Source organism: Manis pentadactyla, chromosome 6 (genome assembly GCF_030020395.1).
Source record: "Manis pentadactyla isolate mManPen7 chromosome 6, mManPen7.hap1, whole genome shotgun sequence".
NCBI classification, from domain to species: Eukaryota; Metazoa; Chordata; class Mammalia; order Pholidota; family Manidae; genus Manis; species Manis pentadactyla.
In genome coordinates this window covers 57,291,353-57,318,498 of record NC_080024.1, presented here as the reverse complement: position 1 = coordinate 57,318,498, position 27,146 = coordinate 57,291,353, and the positions used below count along the sequence as shown (strand labels likewise).

Genomic DNA, 27,146 nt, shown 5'->3' with positions numbered 1-27,146 from the left:
GACTTTGCTCACCTGCAGGAGTCTACTTGGCTGATTAAGGCTTGTCCCTTTTGCAAAGCATCAGCTGTGCAGTCTTTAATTTCTCTGTGTAATTCCTCATGCCTGGCTGCCAAGACAGGCAGACTTAAACCCTCTGATGTAAGGAGCTTAAGGTAAGCTTCAACTCTTCCAAGTACATCAAATGCCTGCCAAAGAAAACACACTTTCATTTTCTGCTTTTCTAGTTCAAAATCTACACCAATGTGTACACAAATTACTAGAGATTACAGTAGCCCGTTCAATTTACTAGTTTGATCAGAACCAAAAACTACAATCTTAGTCTTAGAAAATAGCTGTATATTTTTAAGGGTCCATTTAGGGAAACTGCTCATAGCTTATTTCAGCATAGATAAATGTCAACACCATAAATTACCAAAATGGTTTACATTCAGAATGTTGTCTATATAACAAAGTCATAACTATAGAATTTGGAGAGCCAGGTTTATTTTTTGCACATTCTGTAGTGTACACAAATAATGGATGAGATATTTAAAAAATATTATGCTTTCATAACCTGAATGTCTCTGTAATATTCTTAAAAGGAAATTTCCCAATAAATTACACTTTGAACCTGAAACACTGCCGGAAAATATTCAAGAAATTACTAATGGCCTTTTGCCCCTTGCCTTTGCAAGTATAAGACCTTCCACCTACTCTATTCAAGGCATCCATCTGTCTACAGAGATTAGAATTTTGCTTTTAAGCAGTGCAAAGACTAAGACCAAGGTAATATTTCTCTCCTGACATACAAAACTGAATATTTTTGCGGAAAAAAACTTCACCTTGCAAGCCAAGATATTGTCTTGAGAGATTTTTTTAATCCCTTTATTTTCTTCCTCTCTTAGTGCATCGACCACCAAGCATAAGGGATGAAGTTTATAGAATTAATACAGAGTAGGGAGGAGCTATCCTTCTGGTCATTAAGGCTTAGTTGGCATTAAAATGGAGGAGTATATGATGGACAGGCAGTAGAAGAGGACTGTGGTAGGATGAGGAAAGAAGGAAGAGAGCAGAGTGCAATGTCTCCATGAGCCTCCTGGGAGCCCATCTCTGAACCTGGCCCTGGAGAGCAGGAGCTGAGGCAGGTAGGCTGAGGAAAACCTGAGCAGCAGGGGAGCTGTGGCCATGTTGTCCTCTGGCACTACTGGAAGGAGCCACCTTACGGGGGGGCTCCACATCAGTCTGGACAGCGCCACAGTCAGCAGGGGCCTCGAAGTCTGGCTTTCCTGGGTTGTGGGGTTGGAAGCCTGTCCCCTTGTCAGGGGTCTGCCAGCTGGAGCGGGAAGAACCCACAGAATACTCATGAGACATGGGGGCAGATGGTCTGGGGAGTCTAGTGCCACTGAGCCCTGAAGGGAACGAGAGGGGCAAGGCTGAGTGAGTGCTGGGTAACACAGTTTAAGCCAGAGGTGGAGACTACAGCTGGGGAGCTGGTAAAAGCACCCATACCCCTGTGCCTGGCTGCCGTCTCAGGGAGTATTAACAGCAGGATTGGAACTGGAGAAAATCTGAATTTACAAACGAAATCTTGCAGATACTGTCAAATGACTTAAAAGTTATGATATTCTGTTCTCCCACTAATATCCTCATGTCTCCTGAGTCTGCTGTTTGTTTAGAATGTTTAAAAGAAAATCATTCCCATTTACTTAGTAGATGATAGGAAGTAATAATAACTATAGTTTGATGAGAACTGACTATATGCTTCTTCTCTACTATGTGTTTTACAATTACTTTTTATTTAGCCAGCAAGTATTTTTTAATGTCTGCTGAATTCCAGGCACACTGTCCTTAACAGCCTTGGGAAGGAGCGAGAAATTATCCATCTTATAGACCTAGGGAAATTGAGTCTCAGAGAGTTTATAAATAAATTTAATAGAGAGGTTAAAAAGAAGTTTTTAAAAATAGCACTACTTCTACTAAGTGGCAGATTTGGTATTTGCACTTATATGTGTGGCCCTGAAGCCCCTGCTCTTAAGCCCTAGGCTCTGGCACCCCGTGGCAAAGGGTTCCTACGGTAGGCTTCAGAAACGGGGGGCAGTCCCAAGAGGCCTGGTCAGGTGAGGTGGAAGGAGTGGGATTTTAAAATTGACTTTTTGTAAATAAGCATCTACCTTTCCTTCTTACAGGTAAGAAAATACACAGAGAAAGGTTGAACAACTTCTCTTATGCTACATAAGACTGTAAAAGAAAGATAGCTTTACTAAGTAAACTTTGAACCTGAAGAACTGTTCCTTATCTGATCCTTGTTTTGCCCTGCAGTTGGCAGCAGAGCCAAATGCGTCATGATGCTGATGCTAGAAAAGATGATTTAAATTACTTTCTTGAACTTTACATAACACACTGAAACACCACTTGGCACTAACCACTGTTTTATATTTTCTTATTGTTTACTTTGAAAAAAGTGGAATGTCTTGCTAATCAAGGGTTAGATTAAAAGTTAGTGTCTAAACCAAAAATCTGATATTGTCAAAATCAGCATGAATTCCCTTAAATGTATGTCCCTTAAAACTCCCTTAAAGCTCCCTTAAGTTTAATTTATGTGAATTAGTGCTTACAGTAATACTTATTCACATTTAGGATGGAGAACCACTGAGTTAGGCTAAAGGAAGAAATAAAGAGAAAGCCTGTAAGTAAATGTAGGGTATTTCTTTCTTTCTTCCTTTAAGATAATTCTCAGGTGCCTGGTGTAAATGGGGAAGGGATAGAGATTTCCAAAGTGATTTTTCTTGCCTGCAAGTTTAACTCTACTCTTTTTTGATATTAAGCCATTATAACCTTAATCATACCATGTTTCTTGTTTTGAGAACTAAAGAAGAAAAACAATATGAAAGTAGGGCATGATAGGAAAGTAGTACATGTAGTAAGTACTCAGAAAATGCTTTTCTGGCTGTTACTGTTAGTGTTGATCGACCAGACACCTCTGTGACACGCTGCTGGGAAGGGCGTAGTACCCTGCTGCCTGTCATCCGTGCCGCCCGGGCCTCTCCTCTTGCAGCCCCACTGAGTGGCTGCTGCTCCCACATCCTTCCTTGGATATTGGGCTCATCATCATTTAGATTCTAAAGCCATTTGTGGATTAAATCATGTGTGAGATGACTCCACCCCATTCCTGAATGCTATCATAAAGGTATTATTTCCTAATACCTTGGAAATAAATTGAAGGGCTTAATATTTGCTAGAAGGAGGAGGTAGTATATCAAAGGCCAAGATAACCCATAACTTAGAATCAAAATAGCCAAATATTCTTGCAGTTTTTTTCTCAAAAAGAACAAAGTTTTAGGAAAGCACTTATTTATGAATTGCTCTATGTATCACACTTAATAGAACTTTGGCAGTAGAGAGGAGGTGAGCAATTTCATTCCTTCATTAGCTCAACAAATATACTCACAAAATACCTACTATAGGTAATATAGATTGGATGCTGTAAGGGAGCCTTTTCCTAATCTTAATCCTAACCTAACCCTAATGGGAATAATCTATAGACACAGAAATAGTTAAATTTCTTGATTTGAAGAGGAGTCCTCTTTCAAGAAGATTATACTGTCTGTAATTGTCCGAATCATATGCAAAGCTCATTTCTCTTATTCCCATGCAGAACTGGATGAGGAATTCATGTACCAATTCCGGAAATGATTGAAATTGTGTGCTTTTCAGTTTACCGTACCCATGAGGAAACTGATATACTGGATCCAGCCTGAAAAGAATCTCTGTTGGACCCACAGTACAGAACAGGTTATTTCTGGCAAGACCACTGTGACCCCCCACATGAACTCCTTAGGAATTAACATTTCCACTTTAGTTTTCCTGCTCACATGCCCCTCTTTTTTCAAACCTTGTATGTGTTGGTCAAATAAAGGTTTTACAACTGGAGGCGAAAACAAGGTTATAGGCATAAAGATAATGTTATTTCCCTCTGGGTTCTAGCTCTTCTTCGCTATTTATACATTGTATGACTAAATTCTTAGGCAGGTAGGAGGACACAAACCAGCCCTTTTTGGCCCCAATATGGAAAAGACAAAAGAGTTGCTCGGTTTTTGTTCTTTAAGATGCTAATAAAGATCTTTCCTTTTCCCTTGCTAAGTACAGGATCCAAAGCAGCTGTACCAAATCAAACAGAGATAGTATCAGAACATAGCACAGTTTATTCTTTAAAAAATATCTATGAGATTAATAAACTAAGCAAGAACCATGCATCATCGACATGGTTATTATATCATGTTGTTTCACAAAGATTTTTAATAACTAATATTGTTTGCCTCTTGGCTAACTTATTTGAAAATAATCAACATTAGAAAAACAAAAACAAAAACAAAAACACAAACACTGAAGAACCTTGAAAATGTTCCTTGCATGAGTCCCAAGGCTGGAGAATGAGTTTGGTTGGAACCTTTATAATTTACCAAGGATACAAAATTCAAATCAGCTTCTCATTAGAGCACTGAATTCCACTATCTGCAGAGATTTGGATTTCCTCTCAGTTCAGTTTTTATAAAGATGGAAAGCTTCAGTTTCCCAACCATCACCTGAAATGATGTCTTGTGACTCCCAGTTCGGCAACTGATAGCAAATTCAGGGCCTGCCCAAATCTGTCCAAGCTTTCAAATGCCAGGAAGGCGGAGGGCAAAGGGTGATGTGATTTCAGCTCCCAGTGTTCGCTCTCCCCTGCGAGTACACTGGTTTATTCCTACCCCTCCGAGATCGCTGCTGGGGGACCCAGAACTCCCTCCCTGTTACAGGTGTCGCAGGTGGATTAGTGGTGGTAAGGAGAGGCGTTTAAGATCGTGAGTATTAAAGCTGGTTTTTGCCTCACAATCTGAAAAGATGAAAAAACACTGAAAATAGAGCTGTTGGTTAAGAACATGGGTTTCTGAAGCATTTATTCAACAAGGAATGGAGGAACTTTAGGTATTGACCTTCTCTTACTTTTTCTGAGATAATCCAACTTTAGAAATGGATACATTAGACCCATAAGTAGAACCTCAGCCAGCTAGCCACTGTTTGTAATTTCTGGTTTCTTTTATTTAAATTGACCTAAATGGTCTTAGGATGAACTTGGGAACACGAACAGGGAAAATGTCTGTTGTCAATGTGCAAACCATGTATTTTGTTTGTTTGTTTAGTCAACAAAGATTTACTGAAATCTATGCAGCGCGTAGTCTGCTACATCTTAGGGATTCAAAAAGTAACAGGCATTTAAGTCAAATTAGAGTGGCTAGTGCAGTATTAAATGCATAGAAAATAACAAAACAATGGCTAGTGCTTAGTGAGTGCTTAGCTGTTCTGTGCACTGGTCATGTATTAACTCATTTAGATAGCTCGATGACTCTGTGAGGCACATATAATTATTATTTCTATTTTATAGACAAAAAGCCAGATTCACAGGGAAAGTTAAGTAACTGCCCAAGGTCATAGAGCTACTAAATGTATGAAACCAGGTTCATACTGGGGCAGCCTGTCTCCAAAATCCATTATATTATTTTAGAAAAGTGTCATTCTAGCAAACATTTTAGAATTTCCACATAGTACTCCACAATTTGATATACACTCCAATTCTGCCTTGAAAATGTTTTGTAGATTTATCTCCAATTGTAATAACTTTAAACTGAATGCCAGTCGCTGACATAGATAAGGATTTTTAGACCTATTTTAGAAAAGAGAAAACTCAAGCTCAAAATATAGATTGATTTGTCACATAGCCATTCATTCATTCATTCTGCAAAAATTACTGAACACCAGGTTACATATAAAGATGACTAAAATATAATCTCTCTCTGGGGATCACAGAGAAATATGGGAATAATAAGAAATTATAAATGAATGCCGCCTGGAGACCTCTCAGAGGAGCCAATTTGGGTGATGACGAGGCTCCTTATATAGCAGTATTCTCCTCGGATAGGACACAGAGACTGAGCTTTGAAATTTGCGTTCCTTGTGTATTAAAGTAATTGAGCTCTCTGCTTTCAAAGACCTCATGCCAATGACTTTGGTCCAATATAATCTCTTCTGAAAATGAAATGTCATTGGCCTTGAAGCTTCACAGTTTCAAATATTTCAACACTTTGAAACATTCAAATAATTATTGAACATCCACCATCTGGGAGCCACTGTTCTAGGTGTTCTAGTGAACACAAAGGAAAACGGACATTTTTCTTAGCTTCAAGGAATTCAGCAAAGGGAAGTAAATCTATGCAGAGCTGCCTAAGGTACAAGGAAGAATATATTTACTGCCAATGGAGATACGCAAGTCTGAAATTGTACATGACAGGGAAACCAATTAGCACACACATGACTTGTACACTTAAAAGTCAAATGAGAGCCTTATTGTGAAAGATACTCATGTGTGAGTGACAATAAAATTCAGTATTTTGATTATAACAGTATTAAATATGGGCTCTCATGAGAAATGTAAGATGTTACAAGTATTTCTTGCTTTTTATATTTTTTCTTAATATATATATACATACATAGTATATATACTATAATTTTGTGCTAATAGTTTACTAATTAGACTACTTATCAAATATTTGTTGTGGCTTAAATAGCCTGTCCCTGAGCTCTAAAACCAAAGGTTTCTAAACCATTCTACTCAGAGGGAGTAGAGAGTTGAGCAGATTAAAACCTCATCTGCCTCAACATCAGGTTTACCACATGACTTTTCAAGTCCTTAATGTCTCTGCATGTTTAAGGATATGTTCAGTATAAGATAGAAACTTCTCAGCATGCTATGCATGCAAGACCCTTTCTTACCCCCTGTGGCTTCCACCACTTTTCTCTCTCGTCACCCTTGGCTTGTACCCTGCATTCTTGGCAAAATGAACTCCTAGGTTCCCCAAACATGGTATGAATCTACCATCCAGCCCTCCCCTCATCCCTTCTTGTCCCAGCTTTCCAGATTTTTGTCAGTGCCTACCTCCTCTAGAGAAGCCTTGCTTGACACTCTTTCCCTGGGCCTCTCCACTGTTCCAAAGGCTCTAGGCTTACTCCATCCTGGCTTTTCCCACAGCTCACAGCACTTCTTTCTGTTCTCTTGCCTCTCCTCTAACCTAGACTGGGAGGGCCTCGAAGGCAAGGATTGTATCTTTCATTGCTTTAGCTCAGATGTGTGTATGATGTGCTATGACAGCAGGTAGATATCCTGTTGGCTGAGTGCAAATGTGGAAGAAGGGAGGGAGTGAAAGCAAGCTGCTTTGGTTCTTTCTAAGAGAAAGGGAAGTTGCTCTGGAAATGACAAATCTGAAACAGGCTGCTTAAAAATTATGAAACTGTAAATAATTATATTTTCCTTGATGTCTAATGACAACTAGCTTAATTTTTGAATTCATTTATATTACCTCAACAAATTCCTTCTGGATAATATTTTTTAGGTTCTCTACTTGGGAGTTTCTTCTTTCAGTCTGTACAACTAAACCATTTGAATTACTGGTTTCCCACATCTGGGCTAAAATATATCTATTTTGAAAATGGTAGAGTAGGGCATAAATGAAAGAAAAGCACCAAACTCCATGCTTAATATTTTGTTTTCATCTGAAACAATTATGCTGCTGTAGGAATTACTGTTTGGCACCACTATAGAAAATATCCTAAAAAAGCAATATCATCTTTTTTAAAAATATTAGGTTCTCAGCAGTGACAGCAGGACAGTCATTACATTTCACACTGTTCTGCTGTGTCGCTTCGGCTGTCCCATCCTTTGCTTCACCTTTGCTTTTAAGTTGACCACCCAAAAAACCAGACCACATAGATTTGGACTTGGTCTCCTTTGCTTGCTTTCCCCCATAAAATCATGTGCCTGTAAACAGAAAGCATGAGATATGAAACTTTATGACTGATCATCCTTGCTTAAGAGCTTTAGGTCCAACTGTTGTTGTCAGATAAATATAGACCTATGCGTTATTCTCCTGAAACATGTTTTAAATATTTATCTCTTTATGCAGGCCACATTCCCTAAACAATGATAAATACATTTTGGGTGATCAATTCACATTAACCACAGTGTCCTTTTTGTGAACATGCTAGAAAAATAGTAAGTAAGATAATCTATAATCATCAAACATGAAAATTTGTTGGGGGGGTTATGATGAGTTATAATAGGTGCTATGTTCATATTTCATGCCGTGTCCCAACAACTCTTTGCAACATCTGGTAAGCACAGGAACCTCTGTCCAATCAGCTATCATTCAGTGTTGACAATTAACCCCTACTTATACATGTTGCTAAGTGATTTGGCAATAGGTTCACTAAGCACAGTAGATAACTCCAAAATGAAGAGGAAGTATCGTGGGCACTTGGAATTATATGGCTCAGTTTCCACTTGAATCCAGTGGCTGGTTTATGAAAAGCATCACTAGGAATACTCTTGACGTCCTGGGCAATAATACTGCCACCTACTGCTCTCTCCAGGCACAACCGTCACACCTCAAGCCAAAGGCTGTAGACAGTCTCTGGGTAGGAAACAGACACTTGAAGCTTGGGTTATCATCAACCCCTAGCCGACTTAAAAGGTGATCAGTTTCACTACTGGAGCCACAGGACAAAGGCAGTTGGGCACTCTTGTCAATAAATATTATTGAATTTCACAAATTAGAAATATATTAGCTTATAGATTTTTGGGGGGAGTCTGTTTTTTCTCTGCCATATTCCTAGCATTTAGAAATGCCTGTTACATAGAAGTTGTTCAGTTAATATTTACTAAATAAATGAATCCCTAAAGAGGAAAGATAATTATTCTCAGGAATTCACCACATTACTTACTCAGCAACTTCAATAAAAGAACATATTGTGCCTTTTTTTCTAGTAATTAAGAATAACTCTATCTAGAATTGGTAGAAAGAGAGGAATTACTGAAAATGAAAGGGAAAGTGGGGAAGAGGAAGATTCCAAGGTGATTTTAACAAAAATAACAAACATAAAAATCTGAATAAAAAAGAAATACGTCTATTACAGAAAGCTCACTAACAACAGTCCATGCTGCAGATGAGATGATGACCTTCATTCCTTTTAATTTTAACAGAATTCAAAAAAAGTAAAAGGTGTGTTTAAAAAATCATATATTTCACTTCTTACTGCGTAAATACTCAAGCTGTCACATTCACTCATTGCCCATGACACTAACATATTTTCTTACATTGGTATTTGACACAGAAATTGAAGGAGGATATTGACTTAGCTTTAACAAATTTAGAAGAAGTTGTTTGCTGGAAAAATAATTCCACTTATCAAGAGTGGAATTGGTGTTCTAGGTAAATATCTTTTTGTAAAGCTGACTTCCTCTCTCTTGCACAATGCTGATGTCCAGCTTTGCGTGTGTTGGTTGAGATTGGTTGAGTCTCTGGTGCTTTTACCATCTTTACTGGTATGTCAAGGAGGCCTGACGCTCACCCCTCTTCAGCTGGGTCATTTCTCAGTGTTGGGTTTGCCGCCAGCAACCTTCAGGGTTGAGGAAATGTCTCTCTCTGAGACAAAAAGTGGGCTTGCTTACTGTTTGCTATAAAGCAGCAAAATCCCCAAGCTTGGGTTCCTCTCCTGACCACCACCTGCTGCAGGTGCAGGCATCCACCTGCGCCCATCTGCACTGCCCCACGGGAACTGGGGCTTGGGGAACTGATATGACAGGCTGATGCTCTGGTGCCTGCTTTTGAGAGTAATAAAGTGTTTCAAAACTGTCTGAGGAGCTTGTGTCTTCTGGGAGCACCCATGAAACGGCGACGAGTCGACACGTCAACTTGAACGTTGGGCGACCTTCAGGCGCCTCGCGGTCGCAGATGACGGTCCCTCATCTGGGATTAGGGTGCTCATGGTCACAAGGACTCAGGGCACTCAAGGTACAGCCAACTGGATTTTCAAAAAGAAAATTATATTTTCCAGAGATAAATTGATGATGTAAATTGAAAATCCCCTTTGTTTGCTCACAAAGATAGAACTTTCAGATTAGAAAAAAATATTTTAAGGGATTTCTGAAATTATATTAATGCTTTAAATCCACTTTATTTTAACTAGGATTATTTATGAGTGTTATGCCAAAAAATTAGGTAAAATGGTGAGAACTTTGGAGATTTGAGACTCTACAATATAAATTTTTAAAAATACCCTTTTTAAGTTTTGAGAAGAGTTTCCTTCTTTAACATAATTGGATCTACCCACTACATTATTTTTCATCATTTATTGATTCTTCATAATATAGTAAATAATTCATTTTAAGAGTCATAATTAAATTCCAAACTCCAGCTCCTGTTTTTGCTAAAGTAAAACTACCCATCATCTTTCACACTGAATTCTTAGATTTGGACTTGGAAATTATTTCCTTGATGCATTGAAAAGGGAGAAAGAGGGCAACCTTTCTAAGCAATTGGCTATAGAGAATGTAATAATTGGATAAACATTATATGGGATAAATATAGTATTGGTAAATATATATAGCATGGGTATATATAGGATGAATATAGTATGGGCAAATCCCAAGTGAGCTTATTATAATGGAATAGCACTCAAATTGATGAAATGAAATAGGAGATCTAGAAGTCAATTCTTCACAATTAAGAAACATGACTTCTCAAGATTTGACCTGAATTACAGTGTGAATTTGAAAAAGTAACCATTTAATTTTCTTCATTTTTTAAATTACCGTGGCAAGAGATATCATTCCTTCTCCCTCAAGTCCCAGTAATAATGTAAGAAAAAAAATCTCCCCAGCCACGGTACCAGATAGTAAGAGGAGACAAAGCAAGAGCAAAGGGAATGAGCATGGAAGAGGGAGAGAAAAGCTGTATTTTGCAAGGTTTTAAGGCTATAAACTATAGGGTTTCTGCTCAAAGCATCATAGCAACATGCTCCATCACTGTTTTCCTTAGAAATATCATTTACTCAATGGCAGGTGACCCACTCATTTGTACATTTGTAAATTAAAAGGGCTCTTTTGAAGAGAAACTACTGAAGAGAAGCTCAACTCGCACTTACCATTTTCTTAGCTAACAGCTCTAGTAATATGTTTAATATGCCATGTCTGTTTCTCAAAGCACATCCCAACCGACAAATACATTGATAAATATTTAACTTCTTTTGCCATAATTCTATCAACTCTATTTTGGAATTTTACTATTCATCCTTTTTAAGTTTCCTATTAGTAAAAAAGTTTCCTAAGTGGGCTGTTTTGATATATACCAGGACATTGTATTCAGATTGTTGTCATGACTTTAAATCATAATATACTTAGCTTCTGGTGGTTCCCCATTTATTTCCTGCCACACTGTCCAGTTTTTAAAACATCAGTGGAATTTAAGGTATTAGACAATTCCAATAAGGCAGTTTGAAGGTTATATATTAGATCAGGAAGGGTAGAAAAACATTTCAAATAATGTCACCAGCCGCAGATACTCAAGTAAGGTAAACATGTCGGCACTACCACGCAGCAAGAGCCACCTACTACAGCGAGTATTAACTGAACCCATCAGGAGAAGCAGAGCACATCTCCAACCAACTCAAGGCCTGGGGAGGGTCCGAAGCAAGATTTCCCTTTGGTTGACTTAACAAGGCAGGACCAAGGCAGGGCAGTCAGACCAGCGCTCTGATTCTGGCCTCACGGTTTGCATGCAGGACGCTGTCAATATTCATGTATCTTTACCTGATAAATGAAAGAGGATTTTAAAAAGGGAAATACGCTTTGGTGAAAGTTTCTCAGTGTGTTCTTAACCTTGATGTATGCTGTGATAACGCCCTTCCTCCATGAGAAACACCGCCGGCACAGGCATCCCCCTCGGACAAACCGATGACTGCTCCAAGACAAAACATTCATGGGCGCGGTTTTTTTTTTAAATGACCCTTTACACCCCAAAGCATAGGGTCCTTTAGTGTTGAGAACCAAGTAATGGCCATGATAGGAATGTATTTTAAAAGCTCTTTTTTGCTGCTATCAATTTTGAAACTCTACGTGGAGTTTAGACTTCCGTGACGACGCGCTCCAGCTTGCTGACTGATAGGTCTCTCACTGGTCTGCCTTGGTTGCCCCAAATCTCCAACCTTGACTCCACACTGACCTTGTTAGTGCTGTTAAAAAAGTCATTTGCCTGTTTCAAGCAGGTTTTCCTTTCCACCGTAAGCCGACCAAATTCTTCTTGAAGCTGAGTCAGCTTCTGTTTCGAGAGCTGTAGACGTCCTTTCTCCACGTAGTCCCTGGATAGTAGAATCTCACCTGCCTCGCTCTTCAGCTTCTCAACAGCAGAATTCCATTCCTACAAGAGATCAATCTTCAGTGTTTTACGTATCCTCCCCTTTCAGTCTCTGATGAGACTCAGAGAACATTTAGATGTGTTTAACATATCAGAAACCTGTCATTGTATTTTCACATATGAAAGAGTAAGTGCTGTGCAGCAGATTTGAGTACCAAGATGTAGATAGAAAAGAGAAGGACACAGAAAAGGGGCTAAAAAGGAGAGACCCTGATAGTAGACAGGGCCAGGTCGGTTGGGATGTGTGACTGATGGGGTGTCTGGTTGCCCTGAATGCAGGTCACTTCCATTTCCATTAACACTACATGAAAACATACCCAAAACACAGTCAACAGAATTTTCAACCTCCAACTCATTTTTCAACCTCTAACCTATTTTTATTCATTTAAGTATAAAAAAAGCCTCTCTCCCACAATTGATTCTCACTGCCAATGTGGGCAAATATGTGTAAGAAAGGAAGGGAAATCTCATATTTTATGGCTGTTGCTCTTGTATCTGCGTACACTTGGAACTAAAATTAAGATCTGTTATTCTCCACAGTATTAAGAGCTGTTATCCTGCCTGCTTTCATCTCTCAATGTTTCATTCTTAACAGATATAAACATTTCAGAAAAAGAAAAGAGGTAGCTTTTTACTTCTTGTTGTATGAATATGAAAACTAGTAAGTAGAGAAGAAAGAAGACTTGGAGCAAACCAAACATATTAACATTCAATTTATTTGAAGGGAAATTCAAATTTCTTGCAAAATTCAGTTGCATAAAATAAAGCTTATCTCTAACATGGCAGTCTTGTTATTGAATTTTCTGGTATCCAGCTCAGCTGAGATTGAGTGGTATGCATAAATTATTTGTTAATGCGTCAGAAATTTAGCACAGATTTAAAAAATTGCAGTCTGAATCCATCCTGCCTTATTTCCCAGTGCAAAATGTCCTATTGTTAAGTTACATTTGTTGTATTATATTGTATACAGTAAGTATAATTTTAGTGCAATTTACCACTACTATTTCCATTCATTCATTTCACAAGACATACTGAGTACAATGGGCCTGGCACCATCTGAAGACAGATACCTTGGAGTCTATTAAAAAAAATGAATAAAATGTTGCTTTTTCCTTTAACAATACATAAACTGCTATTTTATATAATTTTCATATATTAAATGTCTTAAATATATGCTGATCCTACAAACATAACCTGGTAACTCAACTAAGGGAAAGAGTGAATATGTGAGTCTTCAGCCTGACTACATGAACAGTAACAACTGAGAACAATGCTATATTGGTTGGTCCTATTCTCCATCTGCTCAGAAAATGATCACAAGGGGGAACTGTTAGAATCCAAACCAAACAGCGACCAGCCTTGAAAACTCCTGAGCAGGTAGAACCAGTTTAGTCATATAAACAAAGTTTAATGTAGCTCATTTGCCAAGCTAACTTGACCTGGGCCATTTCTTTCTTGCTTTTGCCTCTGGGAATCATAAGCAAACTTGAACTTTTCTCAAGGTTGATATCAGGTAATATGTGAACCGACCAATTCCCTATCATTTGAGAAAATTATAATATTGTAACCAATTACTGTGAAGAATAAACAGTCACTCCTTCCTCACTGTATAGGCTGCTTTATAATGACATACTCTAGCCACATCCTGTGTGTCGCACTCACTCACCCATGCCAAGAGTGTTCCTGGTTTGCAGACAGGCATTTGGGTGTGTGCACAATAAACTTTTACTAATGACTACTTTTGTGATTCACTGGTTTCACTTCTGTTCTTTATAAACTTTTGTCACTTCAAATTTCTCAGTGAGTGCAAGAGCAATACTCTCAGGCATGAATATGAGTTCCTTCATGTTTTAAAGAGCTATTTTGTCGTCACTTAAGGACAGCTAAAATGTGCCATGATGTTCTTCCATAAAGTACTCTAAATATCCCTCCCAGATAAGAACCATCATCTTAACCTCATTGGGGAAAAGCAAATATGTTTAAGGTAATTAGCACAATTTCTAGCACACGTAATGAGCACTTGTTGAAGGTTAGCCCCACTTTTCTTCTCATCAGTTTTATCATGGTTCATTAGCGTATGTTATCATGGTTCATTAGCGTACCAAAAAATGTTCTTTATTTATGCAAATTCCCGTTTCCTCATTCTAAAATAACAGGAGTGGGGGATTTTCCCAATGTTATTGATCAGTGTTATATACTGCCCAGTATTACGGGATAAGCAAAATAAAGCAGGTTTCTTCAAGGCAGGACCTCTCAGAACCTTTAATATGCTAATGTTCATTGAGAGTCCTGGAGGGAAATGTGATGTGAAATATTTTCCTCAAATTCTTTTGATCAAGAAAAAATTTATTTGCTAATCATCTCAGGGGACCAATGCTCCAGTTGGAACCTGTTGGCAAACACTCTTCTTGCGGCAAGGAGCCACTGAGTCACCTACCAGGTCCTCTGCTTGATTCACGTGGCTCTATTTCTTTCCTTTTTTGTTTGGTCCCTATCCTCCCAGCTAGTCCCTTTCCTGTCTTTTGTATCCATTGTCTCATTTTCTTTCTGTTAACATCTGTGGAGCATTAATCCTCAATGAACTAAAGTGAAGAAATGCTTATGAATGAAGACACAGAATAAAGCAAGTAATTCTTTTAAAAAATTGGTATTGACCTGAATCTAATCTTCTGTGCTCATTAGAAGATGACCACATAATAAATATGGAGAAACTGGGAAAGGCCTAGGAATTTAGGAGAAAAAATACAGAGAAATTAGAGGCTATGGAGAAATAGGTTAGAGCCATTATATACCAGCATGGATGACACTAAGCTCTGGTGTTCTTAACTGTATGCAAGACAGTCAGGGTTGATTTTTCTTTCTTTGTGCTAGTGTTGCCAGGCAGCTGCATCTGGAGAGGTCTCTCCCTGCACACTAGGTGAAGCCTCAACCTGGGCAGGGGAGGGTTCTTGGCTCTGAATGAGAAAGAATTCTCGAGCAGGTCAGAAGAGTGTCGGTAAGGAAGGAATTCATTAGAGTGAGAGCAGCAGAGAACAGGAAAGTGCAGAGGGAAAGAGGGAAGGTTCTTGGCCTAGGGCAGATTTCCTTGCCAACTCCTGAAACCAGGGTCATCTGGCATCCTGTGTCTGCTTGGATCTGCACGGCATGGGGACCAGCCTCTTATCACCCCAGGATTTTGAGGAGCCATGGGGCACAGGATGGAGTGAGATTATGGTCTGAGAACCTCCCAAAGCAAGGAGATTTTCAGGCAGGCTACTAAGAGCAGATCACACAGCAGCAGTTCATCCAGATCACCCAGGTGATGGAAACATGCGGGCCCAAATCTGAGCTCTCAGCAGCCCCTTCCTACTTATTAGGAGTAAAGCGGAGACAGAGTGAAGACTTGAAAATAAAATGAAATAGCAAAGAGACTGCAATAATTTGAGCAGTGAGAAAGCTTTATTTGAAAGTACGCAGTTAAGGAAAGGAAAGTGCAGGCATCCTCAGAGAGGAGGCACGCTGAAAGTTCGGAGATTCTGTCTTTTAAGGCTTCCCACCCAGAGCAAAGGGCAGAGGGGGTGGTTGTTGGGCATAGGCTTGACTTGTGGTCTCAAGGTGCTTGTCTCTGGTGAGACACAATGTCTCCTCTGTTATCAGTCCTCCCGGTAATTCTGCTAAATAAACCCAACACAAGGGATTTATCCTGTTCTTCTCCAGGATAGTGGTCACCCTCAAGCAGTGGGGACATATCAGTTAACACTGCCTGCCCTGCCTTAAGATAGACTGTTGGGTCATTGTCTAATTACCAAAGAATATGTTGGTAATCTTACTTCTCAACCCCCTGCTTTTTAAAATGGAAACTTAGCCTTAAGATGGGGTCCCTCCTATTCTTACCATACTGTTTGTATCTCAGTATTTTTCATCATAGGCAGGAGAAGTTCATCATGATGCTTGTCCCATGTCCCTGCCCTGCCTTACTAGCTCTGTGCTAAATGTTTCACATATATTATCTCATTTAATTTTCACCACACTCCTACAAGGTGGGAACTATTATTACCTCACTTTACAGATGGGGTAACTGAGGCTCAGATGGATTAAAAACTTGCTCAAGGTGCCAACACTAGTAAGTGAAAGGAGCCAGAATTCAAATTGAGGTAGTCTTGACTCTAGAACCTGCTTTCTCAACCATTATCCCAGTGTCAGGTCTTCAGAGAGGTGACAGACAGTATTTGTTACACCACAGAATGATTAAACATATTAGTTTAGAATTTATAGAGGTGAAACTTCCATAGGGCCTGGATATGGCCTTGGTAATGATAAAACTCCTATGTGACCCTAGGATTTTCTGATTTCAAATCAGAAGACTCATTGTTTCTAAGTAAACACAATGTTATTCCACATACAACTGAGGATTTATAGCCCAAACTCAGGCTTAGCAACTGGACCAAAATAATAAACCTTTTCCGTATGAATAACAAGAGAAATACCTGTTCTGTAACAGTGTTCATAAATCTGCCTTTACTATAAATTTTGAAAACAGCATTAAAGAGAGACACCTGGAGTAAAGCCAAAAGTCTTTGCAAACCCACTTTACCATGTGCTTCACACTGTGTTATAAAAAGTGGGCTGTGACCTTCCAAGGAAACTCTGAAGGATTTTGTGCCTCTTATCTTTTTTTATTCTCAATCCAAAGTATTCTTAATTATATTTTCACCTGAACTCTGTGGGTATTAAATGAAGCTGGGTCCATTCAATATTTCTATTCAATCTTCTCAGAAAATTGGTTCTGTTTTCTTTGGGCAATCTACTGTATAGGCAGTTTCAGATGCATTTCTATACCATTCTGATGATGTATTTCCCCAGGCATTTTTCTAAAGGGATGATTCCACTATTTTATTTTTAAGATAAAACTTTCCAAAGTCCTCTGAATCCATCACACCATTTTAAAGCCTTTCCATGGTCAAGGCAGGAGAAATGCAATGGAGAAAATCTTGGACTGTTTACTCTAAGCCGTTGCTGACTGCCTGCTAAGTGTTAAACCTCTGACTGAGTTTCAGTCACTTTGCAATAAAATATTTCTGGTACTTGTCCCCACCAGCAGAAAGCCAAAGCCTGCCATTACCTCGGCTTTTCAGTTTGACAGAGATACGCGCATATCTGTGACCCAATAAAGGCTGTGGCACTGTGTGTTCCTGGGGGTGGGTGTCTCCACAGGTCACTCCATTATTTTCCCTTTTCACTCACAGTGGTACCCTTTTAAACTGAACCTTTCAGTATTCCATCTGCTGTGGAAATTGAGCTTCTCTTAGATTCCTTGATTGAAAAGGTACTTTTAAGAGGATTAGTGCTGATAGACAAGAAGTTGAAAATGATTTTTTTCTCTCCTTTTTTTTTTTTAACAGTCCCTTGCTAACTCTTCAAATGAAGTTATGGATTGGCATAAAAATTATCCAGCAAGTAGATTCAGCTATTCCACTTTAAAAAGAAACAACATAATCACAATATAAATTTAAGAAGCTTTTATTCCCATGAGCACTTCCCTGCACGAGGGGATTAAGTGATCCAACATCATGTGGTAAATTATCTTAATGTAACCTTGACTTCAGAATGTAATTTTTAAGTGGGAGAAGAGTGGACAAGAAACAATAGAAAACATATTTGTAAACTACTGAGAAAATGTCAGTCGTGGAGATTGCTGGCCAAAATCACATCTGACAGAAGCATGTGCGGAGCTCATGTACGGTTCCTTTAGCATGGCTACTGCATAGACATTTCATTAGATACAGCCCATTTCTTGTTCATTCTCTAAGTCTATAATCCCATTTGGTTCAACAATGAGGAGAATTAACTTACTGACAGAAAATAATAGAACTTTACATGACTGCATTAACAGATGATACAAACAAAACAAACCTTGCAATTTTAATCAAAGAATATTTCAACATCTGTTTTGAGCAGGAATTTTTTTTAGAAGAAATATTTATGCTTTTGAAGAGTGGCAGTGAGCCCTTTAAAACTGAAACTCTGATTTTGCCAGTTGGATTGCAAACTGGGCCACAGTTTCCTCTTATTTCCCTTCCTGGGCCATTTCTACACTGACCAATACAAAATAAAGGATCATAATGAAGAGATAGGTCTCATCTCTTTCTTGGATGAGTGGAGTTAGGTGCCCAAGGGCCTGAACTTTGCCCTCACCGTGATGCATTTCAGGGAAGGTATAGATTGCAAACAGTAAGAACTGTGATTTTGTGTCAACTAGAGATAAACAAAGTGTGGTGTTTCACCTCCCAGCTATAAAGCAGAGCATCATATCTACTGAATCAGGGAACGTTCCTGAGTAAGAGCAGAACTGGAGCTTGAAGTACACTTTCTATTCCAAACTTAGTAAGTGGCCTCAAGCAGGGCAGCTTGCGTTTCTGAGCCTGACTTCCCTGCAGCGCAGTGATAGCCACCACCACTTCACATATGCTTCTGCTTCTCTAGTGAATCACCTGTAAATTCAGAGATGAATTGGTTGTCTTCAAATCCCTGGATTTTAGGCCCGGCCAAAATTTGAGTTTTTAGCTCTATTTTTCATAAATTAACCCTACTAGAATTGAAACTGATAGTCTATAGTAGAAATGACAGCTATCACCAAAGTAATTTTTGAGTAATAGTTCCTATTTTCTTTTTTCTCATTCCATTCACATACTCCAAATTCACAGAAAAAACCTTGCTTGGAAGTTTCTTGTTTCCCTAGTCTATTCCGTGCTTGGCCACTAAGTGGAGCTTGTGGTTCAGTTACACAGAACAGGGAGCTTCTTGTTCATGCTGAAGCAAATGGATATGTGGCAGAGTTTTTAAATCAAATACAAGTATAATAAATTACACTCATAAGCAAATTTTCAAAATAATGACCAGGGAAGCAGTAGCTTTATTTTTTTCTTCCTTAGTCAACATGATTTTTAGATGAAAATTTAATTATATGGGAAGTCAGAGAGACATTTTCCTGAGATTTGTGTTTTCTAAGAATCATTATTTGTTTCTTTGGTGTCTTGTCCTTGTTTTTCTTACACTTCTTAGATTTCTTTCTTAAATTCCTTCTTAGATTTCCTCTTAATCACATTCTCTTCTAGTCAATTCAATAAAGAACAGAGCCAGATTGGGGGCACTGGCATTTCCATTTTTAGTAAAAATTAATAAAGTCTAGCTGGTCATATTATTTGCATCTAACACAATTTGCCCCAAATTGGATTGTGTCACTAGCTGACTAGGTGGTTCCTGTTTATACTAATGTCCTCAAAGGACTTATTTTTTTAATTTTCTAGGGAATCTGTTGGCAATATCTTCAGGATCTCAACATATAATTCAACTATATGAAGCATGACTAGGTTTTGATGTTCACCTCTTGTAAAGATTCCCCTAAATGAAATAGATTAAGTTGGGAAGTAGGGGGAATCCATATATATTTTACCAACAGTGAACGTCAGATATAGACTAGAACAATGGCTCTTAAGTCTGGCTTAATCTCCTGGGAAATTTTTAAAAAACACATATTCTCACACCTGCCCCATATCCACTGACTCAAAATTCTTATTGGTAGGGTTGAAGAATGTGTATTTTTAAAAGCCTGAAGCATTTTATTTGAAATCAGGAACTAACAAATAATACTTACAATCAAATTTTGGAACCATTGGACTAAAATATCCCAAAATATTTAATGACTATGTAAGAATAGACTTAGAACAGTTGCTGTCTAATCATACCAATAAATGAGGAGGGATAGGTTATATAATAATGGTAGCTTTATACTTCTAATGGTGTAGAAGAGATTATATGTCTTCCAACAAAATCCAGTCTAGGCTAGAATTTCCTCAACTCATCTCCCTTTGTATAGGCTCTGGTTTTCGACCAATCACTACTATATGCATATGGTGTGCTTTCTCATTCCATACTTAATAATCCATGAAACAGCAGCAAATGACACTAGGATGGACACTTTATAAGTTTTCTACACTGAATGTAGTACAATATAAACAGCATTATTTAGCACCTTTTAAGTACACCTAACTAATTCAAAAGACACCATGGTATATACAAATGAAAAACAAAACAAGTGTTTAGGGGAAGGGGAAATAAATTCTGATTTGGGGATTCTGAGAAGCCTTTTATAGGACATTAAGTATGGGCAAGGATTTCAACTGGTAAGTAAAGTGTGGGACTGGGGAGAAGGCAAGGGGTTGACTCAAGTAGGGGAGACTGCCAGCAGGAGCATCAGGCAAGGGGTCAGTGGTCACGAGGTGATGAAGAGGGTGACCCTGATCACAACGGAGGTGGAACCATCTAATCTGGAAAATTAATAAGTTTCTCCTAGGACGTGGTATCTGAGCTGGGTAAAAACATATGGGCGGGAGTTACCTAGGCAAAAGAGGAACGTGGGTGGAGTGGACAGTGAAGAGGGAGTCCCTGGGCCAACATCCAATGGAAACCTGGTCAGGACCAGAGAAGCATGGCTAGGAACAAAGGCAGATTTGTGAATAACATGTTTTAGAGAGATTTTTGAAGGCAAAGAACCACTCACTAAAGGAGAGTGTGGGGGAAAAAGAATAAGACAGAGCTAAGGACAAACTGGGGAGATGAGTACACACTCCTGCAATGGCTGGAGAGCGAAAAGCCCACATCAGGGAACGGGAAATAGGTAGGAAAAGAACATACTACACAAACCAAAACAGGAGTCTTACTAGGAAACATACATAACAATGTATTATTATGTATTATTACTCTCAATTTGGAACAATTTAAAGACATTTGAAAATGGACTATATGACAGAAAATATTGTGTTAATGTTACATTCACTGAGTTCAGTAATTGGATTATTGTAGAAGAAAGTATCCTTGTTATGAGGATATCTCTTGAAATATTTAGGGTAAAAATATATCATGTTCACAACTTATTTTAAAATAAGGAAATTATTATTTTAATTATTTAAAATAATTCAGGAAAAAGTATATATATGTAAATACATGTAGAGAGAAGGAGAGGAAGAAAAGATGGTGGCATGAGGAGTGAGGCAGAAACCTTTTCCCAAAACCACATATAACACAAAAATACAGCAAATACAACTAATCCTAAAACAGTGACTGGAAATAAGACTGCTACAGACTGCCTACATCTGGGGAAAAGAGAAAACCTCACAGAAAAGGGTCAAGTAGCAAAACTGCGATGGGCAGGACTGAAGCCCTCCCCCCAACCCAGCTCACAGGCAGGAGGAAGAGAAAAGGAGCAGGAAGGGAGCAGAAGCCCAGGCCTGCTGAACAACCCCCTGAGGATCTGCTCCAGGAGCACGAGCCCACATTACATGGTGCTCTGCAGATTAATGGGGTTGGAAAGCAAAGACAGGCAGAAAACTCAGAGAGACTGAGATTCCAGCAGCTTGTGGAGAACAGGTACCCACAACTGGCCGCTCCGGGACGAAAGAAAGGCAGGCACATTGAAAGACTTCCCAACAATGAGAGGGCTGCTAAAGGGGCAAGGATTACACAGAGCTTGCTGCTCAGGAGAAAGGACAGGTGGAAAAAATCGTTCCAGCGCACACAGCCCAACAGGCTGGGAACTTTCAGGAGCTCCATGTGATACATCCCCCTGGCTGACAACACGTGCTGAGGACCCCCACTGCAGTATGAAGCCTGCCACTCCTTTCTCCTGGCTGGCACTGGTTCACAAACCTGCTGCCCCCACCTTTGCACCAGGCCAGCTGGAGGGCGGCCCCACCTATGGCAGCTACAGGGGCATAGCATAGGGGCTCCTCCCTGCACGCTTGACCCACTGGCCCAGGCAGTGGTGGCAGGCACTGCAGCCGGAAAGCAGGAAAGAGCTCCTTCCTCTTGGCAGGCACTGTTAATCATCAGGGAAATGAAAATTAAAACCACAATAAGATATCACCTCACACCAGTAAGGGTGGCCAACATCCAAAAGACAAGGAACAACAAATGCTGGTGAGAATATGGAGAAAGGGGAACCCTCCTACACTGCTTGTGGGAATGTAAACTAGTTCAACCATTGTGGAAAGCAGTATGGAGGTTCCTCAAAAACACTAAAAATAGAAATACCATTTGACCCAGGAATTCCACTCCTAGGAATTTACCCAAAGAAAACAAGATCCCTGATTCAAAAAAACATATGCACCCCTATGTTTATTGCAGCACTATTTATAGTAGCCAAGATATGGAAACAATATAAGTGTCCATCAGTAGATAAATGAATGGATAAAGAAGAAGTGGTAGATCTACACAATGGAATATTTTTCAGCCATAAGAAAACAAATCCTACTATTTGCAACAAATGGTATGGATGGAGCTAGAGGGTATTTTCAGTGAAATAAACCAGGCAGAGAAAGACAAGTATCAAACGATTTTACTCATTTGTGGGGTATAACAACGAAGCAAAACTGAAGGAACAAAACAGCAGCAGACTCACAGACTCCAAGAAGGGACTAGCGTTACCAAAGGGGAGATATGGGGGAGGGTGGGTGGGGAGGGAGGGAAAGGGGATTAAGGGGCATTATGATTAGCACATATAATGAAGGGGGGTCACATGGAAGGCAGTGTAGCACAGAGAAGACAAATAGTGACTCTATAGCATCTTACTACGCTGATGGACAGTGATTACAGTGGGGTGTGGGGAGGGACCCTATAATATGGGTGAATGTAGGAACCACAATGTTGCTCATGTGAAGCCTTCATAAGATTGTATATCAATGACACCTTAATAAAAAAAAGAGAGAGAGAAATAGAGATAAGAAAGGAAATGTAGCAAAATTTTAACATTGGTGAGGTGTTTATGGGTATTCATCATATTCTTTCAAATTTGTTGTGTGGAGTTTCAACATAAAAAGTTAAGGAAAAAGCTAATAAAGTTAATAAATAAATAAATAAATAAATAATAAGTTAAGGAAGAAGAAAAAGAAATCTTACTAAACAAAGAAACCAAAAAACTCAGTCTTTGAAAGCAATTGAAAAGGCCAGTCATTTGGGGGATGGTTTAAATAAACATGTTGATTGATACAATGGAATACTCTGCAGTAATAAAAGGAGGAGAACACAGACTCTGTATTAATATGGAAAGACAACCAACTGAAAAAGCAAGGTACAGTAGGCCACCAGTGAGGCACAGAAAGGACAAAATAAGAATACATAGTTGTACTGTTTATATAACATAAATTAGACAGCTAATAAGAAATTAATAACAGTGGTTACTTTTGTCATGATGGAGGGGAGATTAGGTAGGTGGGAGTAGAGACAAAAAAGCAATTTTTTATACAGGACTTTTTATGTACTTTCAATTTTTTTGAATAATGGCAATACATTGCTTAAAAAGTAAATACATGGAAAAACAAAGAAATATAATTCACCAAATAAACAGGGTAAGAGAAACAAAATGAGACAAAAACCATATGATCATTTTAAAAGATGCAGAAAATGGCATCAATATAATTCAATGTCCAGCCATGATTTTTAAAAAAATCCAAAATGTGATAAAGGGGAGATAAAAAAACAAAACAACCCTAGAGAATATCCACCTAATGATAATGCGTTTGAAGGATTCTATTTAAAGTTAGGAACAAGACAAAGATGTCCTCTGTCACCACTGCTAGTCTTCATTTTACTGGGGGTTTTATCCAATGCAATTAGACTAAATAAACAAATAAATGTATTAGAAACAGAAAGGATGAAATGCTATTGCTTTATTTGTATATGAGCTTTCTACATAAAAAAAGAGAATCTAGAAAAATAAAATTTAAGTCAGTAAAACAGTTCATTGATATTTCTACATATAAAATCGATATAAGAAAATCAATAACATTCCTATATAGCAACAATAGGCGATTATCTTTTCTAATAAAGATCCCATTTATAAAAGCAACAAAATTTATAGGGTAATCATTCATCATTTAATCAACACTTATTGGGTAAACCTATCCTATGCCCAGTGTTATTCTGAACACTTCATCTAGGCCAGTGAACTTAGTGGTGGCTGGGGGAAAGTCCAATGTTAGTGCTGGTGGTGGCATGCCACATGTTATTTTGTTCATGACCTAAAAACATGATTCATCAGTATATTATCTAATTTGTTAGAAGGTGCTATATCTGTAGAATAAAGACAAGTAGAACAGGATAAGGGACTTAAGAGTTCCATGCAGGGCAGGAGTGTGCACATTTTTATATATGGTGGTCAAGGTAGGCTTCCTGGACTAATGAGGTTGGAGCAAAGACAGGAAGTGAGAGGTGAGGCGAGTGGGTGTTTGGAGAAAGAGCTTTCCAGGCAGAGGGCACAGCTAGAGGGAAGGCCCTCAGGTGGGAGTTTCCTGCCTGGCTAGAGGGACAGCAAGACCAGTGGGGTGAAGCTGCGTGCAGGTGAGAGAAACCAGGAGGAGAAGGAGTAAGAGAAGTAAGGTGAGCAGAGTGGGGAGGCTGCACCGGGGTGGGGGGGCCTTGTAAACACTGAAAGAAGTGGGAAGCCATTGGAGGGTTTGGAACATAGGAGTGATGTGATCTGACTTAACTCAAAAAAAATCCCCAGAGCCATTGGGCTGTCATTTGAGAATATGTCAAGGGGAGGGGTGCAGGGATTCAATGAGGAGGGTACTGCAATTAGCCAGGCAAAGATGGAGGTGGCTTAGTCCCTAGGACAGCAGTGGAGGCCCTGAGAATGATAGGCCTCTGCATCTATAGCAGGTGCAGCCCAGGGGATTCACTGTGAGCAAGAGGAGGAAGAGTCAAGACTCTCTCGACCTGAGCACCCAGAAGGGTCCAGTTGCCTCTAACTGAAATGGGAGAACCAAGTAGAAAAGATTTTCAGTGAAAGATGAGGAACTCTATTCATAACATCATGTTGGGCCTGTCTCTGAAAAAGGCTGTGCTTAAGCACCTTAAGTAAGTGCTCACCATCCACCTTCATGCACCCACACACCCTCACCCACACATTCACGTACACACTCACACACTCACATCCCATTAGCTAATGCTCTCATGAATTCCTCTCAATACACCCTAAGCCTCTTCAGTGAGAACAGCCTAATTCAAAAGGACTATGAAGAATAGAGACTTCAAGTTGCTGTAAGGAAAATAAGACCACGCATTTAACGTAGCAAGAAGAAACTAAATACCCAGCGTTTTTCAAACACATTTTTAAATGTGCAGATGAGTGTATAACATACGCAACCACTGCCTCTTCATGTTCCTGGATGGCAGAAGCAAAACTACCATAAAAGCCAATGGCCACACAAGGTTACGTGGTGCTGCATGTCAGTCCCAGATTGCAGGAGTGCCTCAAGGATGGTTTGGGGCCCTTAACCTATTCAACCCACTCAGTTTTCCAAAGTACTGCATAGTGATAGGTAAGAAGTCAAAGTATTTTTCAAGATGTGAGGGTTTGGATAAAACATTATATACATACTGGTGACATCAGACATCACGCTCATGTTAACATAATTTTCTGTCACTGCTTCTTATGACAATTTATATAAAAGAAGAGGTGCCCAACCCTTTCTGATGACTCTCTAAAAGCCTCCTTGTGAGTAGTTCCTTTAAAGCTTCTTAGCCTGGGTTCCAGAGATTTATCATACATGTGAATGAAAAACTGTAAGTGCCTTTATCACTTATATGTGGAATTTAAAAAGAAAGTCAAACTCATAGAAACAGAGCAGAATAGTGGATGCCAGGGCCCTGGAGGCTGAGGTTGGTAAAAGTGTTGACAAACTTTCAACTATAAAATGAATAAGGTCTGCGGATGTATTGTATAACATGGTGTATTAGTTGACAACAGTGTTTTGTACAATTGAAATCTGCCAAAAGAACAGAAAGTAAGTGTTCTCATGCACACAAAAGATAAACATGTGAGGTGATAGGTGTGTTCATTGACTAGATGGTTGGAATCCTTTCACAGTGTGTACACATATCAAATCATCATGATGTATAATAGATGAACGGATAAAGAAGATAGGGTACATATATACATTATTATACAATATTATTCTGCCGAAAGAAAGAAAGAAATCTTGCCATTTGCAACAACATGGATGGACCTAGAGAATATTATGCTAAGTGAAACAAGCCAGAAGAGAAAAACAAATACTGTATGATTTCACTTATATGTGGAATCTAAACAAAACAAAACAAAAATGAACAAAACAAATATACAAAGACACTGAGAAGTTGATGGGTGGTTACCATGTGGGGCAGTGGGTTGGTTGGGGTAGGTGGGTGAAACAAATGAAGGGGATAAAGAGGCACAAAACCTCAACTGTAATGTAAATTAGTCACGAGGTTGGAAGTAGAGCATAGAGAATATAGTCAGTAACTCTTCCTTCTATGTGACAGGCAGTAACCACACTAGTTGAGGTAAGGATTTAATAATGTATGTAACTGTTGAATCACTATGTTGTATACTTGAAACCAATAAAATATTGCATATCAACTATACTTCAATTAAAAAATCATCATGATGTACACTTTAAATATCTGACAAATCTATGTGTCAATTATAACTCAATAAAGCTAAAAAAGTTTAAATCTCTGGATTCACTATGCAGTGACTTACTGTATTACAAACATGAGGTTTACAAAGAATACAAACACCCTCTACTGCTCTTTCTGTGCCTGTGTTTCCCATCAACTCCCTTTTACAATCACAGGAGCAGCTTCAGAAGAAAATAAAATGGTGCTTTATCACGAAATCCAAAAATGAATATGCTGCTTCCCCAGTGCTATGGTGCTGAGAGGGTCCAGGAACACTTGCAGAGAACACTGGGGAGAGGGAACTCCAGTAGTGACCGAGGCTGAATGTGCCAGCAGTCAGAGGATGGGGCTCAAAATCAGGTTTATGTTGATCTAGAATAAATAAACTTTAAAAACAAACAAGCAATATTT

At 39.0% G+C, this 27,146-nt stretch overlaps 1 protein-coding gene across 1 annotated transcript in view; it reads right to left on the bottom strand.

The window, feature by feature from the left end:
* Positions 1 to 27,146, bottom strand: part of CCDC141 (coiled-coil domain containing 141) — a 172,410-nt gene that overhangs the window by 59,075 nt on the left and 86,189 nt on the right. The window contains exons 7-8 of the mRNA XM_036879429.2: positions 12,069 to 12,263; positions 13 to 185 (exon numbers count right to left, since the gene is read on the bottom strand). Of these exons, the coding sequence (XP_036735324.2) occupies positions 13 to 185; positions 12,069 to 12,263 (368 nt within the window). The remainder of the gene's footprint in view (positions 1 to 12; positions 186 to 12,068; positions 12,264 to 27,146) is intronic.